Here is a 9966-nt window from a genome sequence, read left to right on the forward strand (position 1 = left end):
CAATCAAGCAAGGAAGCCAACGAAATCCAACGTGAGTGCCTGGATGGAGAGGGATGAAAAATAGCACATCCCTAAAGAGATAACAACTTCATACGAGGGGAAACTGTTAGAAGTACAGTAAACATTAGCGTGGACCCAGGCGCACCAAGCATTAGAAATACGGTCGACAAAACGATCTGACCTAAATCCGCCATCGCTGGAGGGAAAGGCGGAAGAAAAGATCGGAGTGTGAGTGGGAAAGAGAGAGAGAATCATCGAGAACACCGTCACGGGTTGCTATGATAGAAGGGGTAGGAGAAAAGTAAATAATCCGAAATGGAACCGTTTGCCGGCGTAACGATCGTATTGCCATTTGAGTGCGGTGTAGGGCTCTGGCGCTCTGGTCTGAAGCCAGCTTTCCGTGTACCACTTTTACCAACCGGGGAATTCGCCTCGCCAGCATCCCTCCTCTGCTCTCGAGGGCACCGTCAATCACATGGACTGGATATCGACGGTTATCGAAGCCTCGTCGTGTCCCGATGGAGCTAACCGTGATAAAGCCGTTGCGTAACGCACTCGTAACGCACTTTGGAGTCATCTCTTTCTGGGTGTACCACCTTGAACTTGATTCTCTATTTGGTCACCGCTAAGGGTTGGTTGTCCAACACACGCACTCTCTCGCCCTGATCCACCGATTGCCCCAACCCGGACTCACGCACATGTCGACATAGGGACAGCCATTCCCATTCCCACATAGGCGTTCCCATTTTGTTTCCCCGTTTCCTCGGGCGCGGGAAACGTCTCCACACTGCAGATGACCCCAACGTCGATGATGCGTGCGTGTGTCCCTGAAATATTACCCCCTCTTTCCTTCCCCTCCGGCGTCGACACCTCCAAACTCGATGGTTTCGTTTTCAAGTTCATGAACTCCCTTCCCCTCAGGGGGGAGCAGAAGCTCGAGTTGATGAGTCGTGGAAATCCCGTTACGGTATTATGCCTCGCAAGAAGGTTGGGTTTTTCTTTAGATTCTCTCGTCCGCACATCTGGAATGGAGCGCATGTGTTTCCATAATGCCGATGATGATATGCCGATATGTTTGATGATGTGTTCTTTGCAGGAGCCTTCGTAACAACAACGAAAGGAATCCACCGAGCAAGCAAGATCATCTAGCTGAGTGCGGAATGAACGAGGTAAGAAAACTGTAAACTATTTGTCTTGTTGAGGTATTCCACAAGTGTTAAAGCACTCCAAACGTGCATTTGTTTTCTACCTTTCTTTGCCTTTTCCAACGTTTTCCTCCTTCTGTAACTCATGCATTGTTTTTCACAATTTATAAAACGGAGACAAAATGCTGCAAGAAGAATAGAATAGCATCAAGTGCGTATTTAAGAAATAGTTATCATGCAATTATCAATACCAATTTTAAAATTACAACATTACTACTAAATTTAATCAACAAATGGTTCGCAATATGTACATTAGTGGGAAGCAATGTAGTTCGATGCTCACTCTGGCAACAACTGGTTACAAACTTCGCCAGTTCCTTGACTTCCCCACGGAAACTGCATCCAAGCCACTGTCATAAAAATTGGGTGCAACTTGTTTTTCTAATGAGTACAACATCAAGGAACCTCATCGGAGTCGGAGTGTAGACACTCGGTTTGACATCATTTCCACCACCACACCACCCCTTTCTCCCTCCCGCCCCGTGGCGAAAGGTACTTCCGCACCCGACAAAACAATGGAACCCCCAAGGGAGTGTTTCATTTCAACGCACCGATGGGCATGTTTGAGGACCTGCCGGGTAGGACGGGAGCCGGGAGGCTCGGTGGGGCGGGATGTGAACAAAAGTGTCTCACTGGATTCAGGTTAATCAGGGTGATACACTTCACCGTGGTGCGATCGAGATCAGTGGCGCCTCCAAAAGCCAAGATGCGTGAGAACATTCCCAAACTCCCCCCCCCCCCCCCCCCCCCCCGGGGCGTTACACTTTCTCCTGGGCATCTCCAGAGCCCTCGCCACCGGCCGCTCCCACCCCGTACCGACGGATGACAATTGAACATGAAACTTTTTGAGGTCAATTGCAAGTACGCTGTTGAAAAGGATCGGCACGATGGATTGGTTCCAATCCAGTTTCGATTACATTGCAGTGAAATTTGTTTACCCTCAGACTGCAGCCCTCGTTCCAAAACAACAATAAATAAAAGGCCACCCTACTTCCGAACACAAAACCATATCGAAAAGCTAATCAAACCGGGGCTTAAAAATTCATCATCATCATCACCATCGCTCAAAGGCTTGCATCGGCGTGTTGGGGGTAATAAAAGCGGGTGTCGGGAAAAAAGTGGGAAAAATCGAAACCGCACCAATAAACCGCGTGAGGTTCGTCGCTGCTGGTGGCGTTGAAATTCTTGCACGCCTTCACCGACGAACGGGGTCCCCCCCCTCCCCGGATGTCGCGCGCACACCCCCATGAGGTCACTACTTTCTCCCGGACCGATTGAAAAAGGAGCCGTTTAACGAACGATTAACTTATTAACATATGAACAACAATAAACCAAAACACGTTTTTACGGAACGGGAAACCAGCTGGGCTGAATTCAAACCAAACCAACTTGACTTCTTGCTATTAAAACCTGCTTTCAAGGAGGCACACGAATGCGTCACAACATTGGAGTACGCGGTCAAGTGAACCGATCATAATCGATTCCCGTTACTCATTTGGATGGATGTCTTATGAAAAGCGGAAGGAAAGATGGAACAGGAGGGGGGGGCGATGTAATAACGATTATCCAAAAACAGATATGGAGGTCTGCCAGCGCCAAACTTGGGAAATTCCATTTAAACGATAGTGCTTTGGGCAAACATTGAAAAAGGCAAAAAAATGGCCACGATCGCAGACATAGTCCCAGGCGCGTCGTTGTGGTCGTCGGACGTCCTCATTCCGGTGCCCGTCCCAGGCAAAGTTCATTCACACCGCGCACGACGAGTCACCGCAAACCCTGCGAGACTTTTGGCCTACTTTGATCCCGGTTGTCGAGGAGCGGGCGTTGCAAGGGGATGTAATTGATGGTTTTTGGGACCCCGAACGGAAACGGTGGGAAAGAATGTAACATCCTAACGTCATAACCCCGGACTAGCCAGCACCTTTAACACCCTCGAACACCCGTTTGCGTGGACAGAGGGAGCTCGACGATCCCTGCCATAATCCGCGGTAGACAAACTTTCTTCTCCATCCTCAACGCCATTTGAATGGTGTTATGCTGCAGCCCCGTAAAGGTGTATGACCAACATTCTAGACCCCGGATTCTTACCGTTATGTTTTGTCGCCACCAGTCGAGAGAAGGAAGGAAGGAACGGCAAAACGGGGCCGTGGAAGCCAATGTTTTACGATTGGAGCTGGATGTGGATATATCTCTCTCCACACCGGTTAGGCCGAATGTTTTCGTGAAGCTGCACACTGACCACCACTTCTGCAGATCCGACGCGTCTCGGAAACTTGCTAAATTCTATTTTCTTCTCCTTACTTCGATGGCTCGCAGGTCACGAAACCAGCGCAGGCTAACGAGTTTATTCCGTATTCCACTCGAACCCTCTAATGCACCAGTTCCAATCGACAGTTGCTCAGCGAGCGGTGGACGGATCCTTTGACAACACTTTTCCCTGCTTGAACCACTTCACTTTACACTTTACACTTGTAGTATGTAGCGCTCTTCGGCACTCCGAAATATATTTGCTCGTCTCGTAAACGACTTTCCTGTGCTCGGTCAGCACTCGACTAACCCGTCCAGAGTCTAAGACGATCGCGCTGAGTCCATGCTCATTTAAATCTCACCGTAGTTCGAACCACTTCTCCTCCTTCCAAACGGCGCGTTCTCAAACACCAGCAACTTTCAGCTTTCTTTTCTTGCTCCGCTCTGTCTCGCTTTCTTCTTTCTTTGTGGGTTCAAGAATGATCTCCCTGAACACCTTCTTCACCTGCGAGGTGCAAAGATCCAGAAGCACTCGGTCGGATGCTCCAGAAGCTGTATCGAGGTTCCGTCTCGTGCGTCCGTGCAGGCTGAATATCGACTGCAGACTGTGGCTGGCGCAACGGTTTTGGAGCCAGATAAAGAAGCAACATACACAGTTTTCTTTCGCTGCCAGTTCGCTCCCCAGTGCTCATTCCCCTTTGCGGGGGGTATGTTGTGTTGCTGTTATTATGCTGCTTCGCTCTTGCTACCAGTTGCTTCCCGAGGAGGGAGGCGCTCTTCTTCAGTCGTGTTTGAAATACCATTCTTACGCTGCACACGAGATAAACCGGTGCAAGACGATCGGTCTCGAGATGATTTTTTTCGAGAACTGTCTACTATTTTCTGAGCATTGCAAGCAATTGTAACCTACAAGTTAGTTTAGCAGGTTGATTTATGTTTTTCAAAAGATATTTTCCTAACGGATATTTGATTTCCCTATAAAAAAACATATGGCATTCCACAATAAATTTAAATATTATTAAAAATAGAACGCAATCGTCAGTTTTGTAAAAAAAATTAACAGTTACAGCATTAGGATCTTCATTTATTCCCAGAATATGTCATCTTTTTTTTACCAACCATAGCACATGACAATTTATGTATGTGGAGTCGCTTTCCGTGCAAGCACAACAGCACATATAAATCAAAATTATCATTGTTGCATTTTTCTTCTTCCATTTCCATCAAGCGATTACTATCAAGTGTAATAATTAGCCTTCATCCCTCGCCTCCATTTTCCAGCCCGTTTTCCGGTGATGGAAAGCGTTCTTTCCTTTCTTCAAGTGGGAGTTCTCCCAGAACACTGCATCATTAGAAAAACTGCACTGCGCAACTTCGCCAAGCATGAAATGACTTGAAATGAAATGTTTGTTCGCACAGTCGGTCGCATTGTCCATAATGGGACCGTATAGAGTGTTTTTCCCCCGCCGTAAAGAAGTAGAGAAATGCCACATTTAACATTAAAGGATAGTTAGTGTGTGAAGGTTCAAAAGGTGCTTGACCAGCGGACGAACTCGTCAGCGTTAGCAATCGACCTCTCGCGCAGTGCTGACCTGCGATCGTCACGTTCGAAAGTCGATAAATAATTGCTCCACCGGGAGTTATTATGTTGTTAGTGGTAATATTTGCATGATTTCTCCTACCGGTCCGCCGGCTTTGACGCACCTAGAAGCATTACGCACCGGGTGGGAAGAAGGGAAGGGTGGAAAAATCGAATGGATTCAAGCCGATCGGCGGAATTCGGCCCAGCATAGGCCCGAGCATTGGTCATGCTGTTATCGATTTGTACACTTTCAAATGTTATGGCGCACGGAGATCTATGACCTGATGATCGTAAAAGATGCCCATGATAATGAAACGGCCCCAAAAATTTCCCCCCAAAAGAGCTGCCTGCGGATACCCCTGGCGAGGGGACGGCCGGTGTATGTTGGTGTAATAATAATTTGCTGCTGGAGTGCTCGGTGGCGGCCCAATCTATGGCTCGAGCTCACCTCCTTTCTCCACGCCCGGTCAATGGTGGAAAGGAATGGGCTCGGAGCCGATGATGGTAAGCATTATTTCCGCGGGCTTACGGCTGTCAATCTACGATCTCTGGTACCTCGTTTCCCGTTCGTCTTCATCCCAGCCAGAAATTAGTCCACACGAATCACGACGAGAAATTTCCGCCCTACCCAGCGCCAGTCAATGAATTGCAAACACACCTAAAGATGACCGTATCTCCCGCATCCGAGCACCTCGGCCGGCGGTACGGGGTAGGCCAGATCCGATTCCCAAGTATTCTTCTGTGGGGCGCAAAAATCCGCTACGTCGCATGGCCGGGAAGCGTTTCCCACAACTCTTTCGCCTGGGAAGCGATCTTCCGCAGAGGAACGGCCAGCGAGACGGTCCACCCCACACCGGTTAAGATTATAAATAACTACATCATCAGCCATTATGGGGCGGCAAGTGCCCGGAGGCGAGATGGCATCGCCAGCCGCGCACGAGAAGCGCCCAAAGTTGTTGAATCGGAACGTACCCGCTCAGGCATGTAAAGCGGGACCAAACAAACGGTATAATTATAGTGCTAAACTGTCGGTAACAGTACCGCACTTTCAGCGAATCAATTACCCGTGTTATGCATGTTGGCACCTATTGGAAAACATTATAGGCTGATTAACCACACCTCGTATGCTTGATCGGTTAGAACATTGTCGATGCAAACTGACCACTTCAAACCAAATGGAAGATTTTAATCGTAGAATAACTAACATGCTTATCGGTTAAATTCTGAGATCAGGTACGATCGTTCTTGATGATTGAAGGCAATTATGCAAGCTAACAAAAGTAACAGATTTGAATAAGGGCTCTTTCATGTCCTTTTATACCGATTAAAATGGTAGTATGATTAAATTTTTGCTATGGGTCTAGAAAATAGGAAGAAACGATTTTAAATTTCAAAATTGTTCTACTGAACCAAACCAGAAAGCACGTTTACTCAAAACTAGAGTGGACGGGGAATATTTAATTTGCTAAAAAACCATGTCACATGTTTAGGTAATAAAAAAATTATTAACGAACATTAGTTTTAAAATATTTACCAAGGTGTATGATGCTTCGTCTATGTACCTTGGTCATAGAGTAAATATTTTGCTTATAGAAAATGACAACTCAAACTGTCAAAGGCCGTTTGCCGTCCTCGTTGTTTTGTTGTGATCCGCACATTCGTTCGTCAGTTCGCCTACCAGACGTTCGCACGCCCGTTGTCGTCATTACAGATTGATCGAACTGAACCATTGGACTTTGGATGGTGAGATTAACAGAACACAGGGGACAGAAAACCGGATTAAGTAGAGCGTTCGCGAAGCACGCAGGGAAAAAAGGTAAGTCACGTACGATGGTGAACGTTGATAAGAATGTTCTGTGGACGCGAAACCTAGATAACACAAGTGAAACGAGCGCTGATCGATTCTGCCAAATCACTAATTAATTTAATATACGATAACTTGTGGTGCTGCCAAAAAGTGCTTTGAAAAGTAAGTTGCTTGTTTTTGCTGCAATTTAAAATATTTACGCAAACCCCTTAAGGATGCGCAACCGACAAATGCCGAGGGTTCATGTAAGTAAATCTACAGTGAACCAAAGTATTGCCGGCCTACCTATTCCTACATGCCCTCTCTAATGCGTACCGCAAATACTGAAGCGATAACATTGATTTATTTTAGCCCAGTGAAGCCAAAGACAGTCCGCCTCATTTACCTGCTTGGCTCGAGTGCCACCGGAAGCCCGTCTTGATGATTTTGCGACTATACGCCACACTCATTTTCTGCTGGGATGTACTCATCATCCTGGTGCAGTTTTTCCTCACACTCCTGAAGTCCCTGTTTCACTTGGTGCGACCCCCGAAAGCGAAGAGTCTCACCGGAGAGGTCGCAGCCGTAAGTATCGAAGCAAATGGTAGACCGAGAGAACAATTTGAGATTGAATACGATTGATTAGCGGAACACTGCGTACCTTTTCAGGTGGTTGGCAGTGGTCGTGGTGTAGGTTACGATCTGGCCATTCAGCTAGCAGCACTGGGTGTCAAGGTGGCATGCATCGACATTAATACAACGGACAACGATCTGTTGGTGAAAAAGATTCAATCCAACGGCGGTGTGGCCTGTTCCTATGAATGTGATGTTACTAACAAGGCGGACATTAGTAAAACGGTTGGTGCCATCGAGAGCAACTTCGGAACCATCAGTTTGCTGTTTCACTGCTGCAATGTGCCAAGCGCTAGGAGTCTCGTTACGGAACCACCACCGATCGAGACCACACTGAACGTTGGTGTTGTTTCCCATTTTTTGGTAAGTCCAAATGCATATATAGATCATGCCTTTTTTTGTGCAATTAACTCACCTTTCCCACAATTGGCAGCTTCTAGAAGCAATCCTACCGAAGATGAAAAAAGCTTCCCACGGGCATGTCGTGTTTCTCACCTCAGTGGCGGGAGTCAGTGGGCTGAAGCACCAGATGCCACTGGCCGTTTCTCAGTTCGCCGTACATGGGCTGTATGAATCAACGCTGGAAGAGCTGCGCATCGAAAAGCGCCAGCACACAATCCACACCACACTGGTGCACATCTATCCATTCATCATCACCGACCACTGCCTCAACGATATCCGGTTGCGTATCTCGTCCGCGTTCGGGCGCATCAAGTCGGACGAGGCGGCCCGTCGCATCATTGCCGGCGTACGGCGGAACGAGCTCGAGATAAGCATTCCAAGATATCTGCTCCTTCTAAGTCACCTCCTACGACTGCTGCCCCGCAAGGCAACGCTGCTGCTTCGGGAGCTGATTGACACCGGATTGGATCTTTGAGAGTGGATTAAACGTTGTTTTGTTTGCTATTACGTTGTTTCGATTTTGCTGCTAATATTTACGCTAACAAGCGATTATGCTTTGAATGAACTAAAAGACCAAATATAAATTTAGTCGTATATCGATCGGTACAGATTGTTTAATGAAATACACGCGTTTTTTTTTTGTTATAGAAGTTATTAGAAATACTGTTTGGTGTACAAATTGCAGTTGACAATCAACGTTTGACTAAGCCCCACGTTGCTGTTTTCTTGATCAATAGTTTGATTGAATCTCGTGGCTTCATGTGCACCCCTCGATAGGATGGAAAAGAAGATCCTCTGCGTTGGGCTTTGCAACATCGATATCATACAAATATGTGATACGTATCCGGTGGAAGACTCCGACCAACGCTGCCAATCGAGCCGCTGGCAGCGTGGAGGCAATGCGTCGAACAATTGCACCGTTCTGGCAAACCTCGGCTCCCGCTGCGAGCTGCTAGCGTCGTTCAGCGATTCCAATACGTTCCAGTTCGCTCTGAACGATCTTCGGAAGCGACAGATCGCGTTCGACCACTGCGTTTACCATCGGAACACGGAGGTGCCACTGTCGACCGTTTGGCTGAGTCTAGCGACGGGCACGAGAACGATCGTGCACAGCAATCCGAATTTGCCGGAGCTAACAAAGGATGATTTCGCCAAGATCGACTTTGCGGAGTATGAATGGATTCATTTCGAGGTAGGAAAAGCGATATGCCTTACACGATAGCGATTATTCATCGTTTTGTCCCGTAGGGTCGACGTAACACGGCGGAGATAATGGAAATGATACACGCCATCAATCGCTGGAACGAAAACGGACATTCCAAAATAACCATTTCAGTAGAATTAGAAAAACCACGCTCGTCGAATCTGGATCTTCTCAAGCAGGGCATCGATTATGTCTTTGTCGGGAAGGATTTTGCACGCTTTCTCGGCCATGAAAGTGCCCGTGCTGCTGTCGAAGCACTGAGACAATCCTACCCCGGTCCGAAAACCATCATCTGTCCTTGGGGTGCGTGTGACACCATCGCGCTGGATGGGGAAGGACGTTGGTATACCCAGCGTACCTTCCCACCGGAAGTGATACGGGATAGTCTCGGTGCCGGGGATACTTTCGTTGCCGGATGCATCTTTCAACTGGCCGGTGGAAGCAAAACGCTACAAGAGGCACTAGAGTTTGCCTCCCGATTGGCTGGCGATAAATTGGCGCATTTCGGATTCGATGGTCCGGATGGAAGCGGATTAGGAAAATAAACACAACAGAGCGGGATTTTCCAAATTTTGCTTTCGTATTCTATTCGAAAAAAATCGAAAACGTGTACAAACTCACTGGGACGCAACGATGCATTATGACCAGTCCCTCAAATCCACACGCGCACTTAAACACACACACCAGTAGCATTTTTCATCATTTTCTTACAATCTTTGAACGGACAATCCATAGTTTTTCCAACAATGTTTTCATCTTTTGATCAATTTCAATTCTCAATACCCTTTTCCTCATACTTCGAAGACTCATTTCAAAGAATGATTGCCAATTTTCATGAGCAAAAGAGTAAAAGGATTAAATTGTGGCTAAAGGATGTTGATCTTATAGGAAACTCTTAGGCATTGCC

The 9966-nt window shown here is 47.2% G+C and overlaps 2 protein-coding genes across 2 annotated transcripts; both read left to right on the forward strand.

The window, feature by feature from the left end:
- Window positions 1-6720: 6720 nt before the first annotated feature.
- LOC131288184 (short-chain dehydrogenase/reductase family 16C member 6-like) lies at window positions 6721-8475 on the forward strand. Its single transcript, XM_058317296.1, has 4 exons — window positions 6721-6850; window positions 7193-7405; window positions 7490-7816; window positions 7887-8475. The coding sequence occupies exons 2-4, from the start codon at window positions 7262-7264 to the stop codon at window positions 8328-8330; spliced, it is 915 nt and encodes a 304-aa protein (XP_058173279.1). The 5' UTR covers window positions 6721-6850; window positions 7193-7261; the 3' UTR covers window positions 8331-8475.
- A 136-nt stretch (window positions 8476-8611) lies between these two features.
- Window positions 8612-9733, forward strand: LOC131288181 (ketohexokinase-like). Its single transcript, XM_058317294.1, has 2 exons — window positions 8612-9047; window positions 9104-9733. Exons 1-2 carry the CDS (start codon window positions 8634-8636, stop codon window positions 9602-9604), a joined length of 915 nt encoding a protein of 304 aa, XP_058173277.1. The 5' UTR covers window positions 8612-8633; the 3' UTR covers window positions 9605-9733.
- The last annotated feature ends 233 nt before the right edge of the window (window positions 9734-9966 follow it).

This window comes from Anopheles ziemanni, chromosome 3 (assembly GCF_943734765.1).
Source record: "Anopheles ziemanni chromosome 3, idAnoZiCoDA_A2_x.2, whole genome shotgun sequence".
Classification (NCBI taxonomy): domain Eukaryota; kingdom Metazoa; phylum Arthropoda; class Insecta; order Diptera; family Culicidae; genus Anopheles; species Anopheles ziemanni.

Bases quoted from the DNA above. Each gene is read 5' to 3' on its own strand.
- LOC131288184 (XM_058317296.1), top strand. From the start codon at position 7,262: ATGATTTTGCGACTATACGCCACACTCATTTTCTGCTGGGATGTACTC. The intron at 7,406-7,489 runs GTAAGTATCGAA...GTACCTTTTCAG, and splicing joins TCACCGGAGAGGTCGCAGCC to GTGGTTGGCAGTGGTCGTGG. The intron at 7,817-7,886 runs GTAAGTCCAAAT...CACAATTGGCAG, and splicing joins GTGTTGTTTCCCATTTTTTG to CTTCTAGAAGCAATCCTACC.
- LOC131288181 (XM_058317294.1), top strand. From the start codon at position 8,634: ATGGAAAAGAAGATCCTCTGCGTTGGGCTTTGCAACATCGATATCATA. The intron at 9,048-9,103 runs GTAGGAAAAGCG...TTTGTCCCGTAG, and splicing joins ATGAATGGATTCATTTCGAG to GGTCGACGTAACACGGCGGA.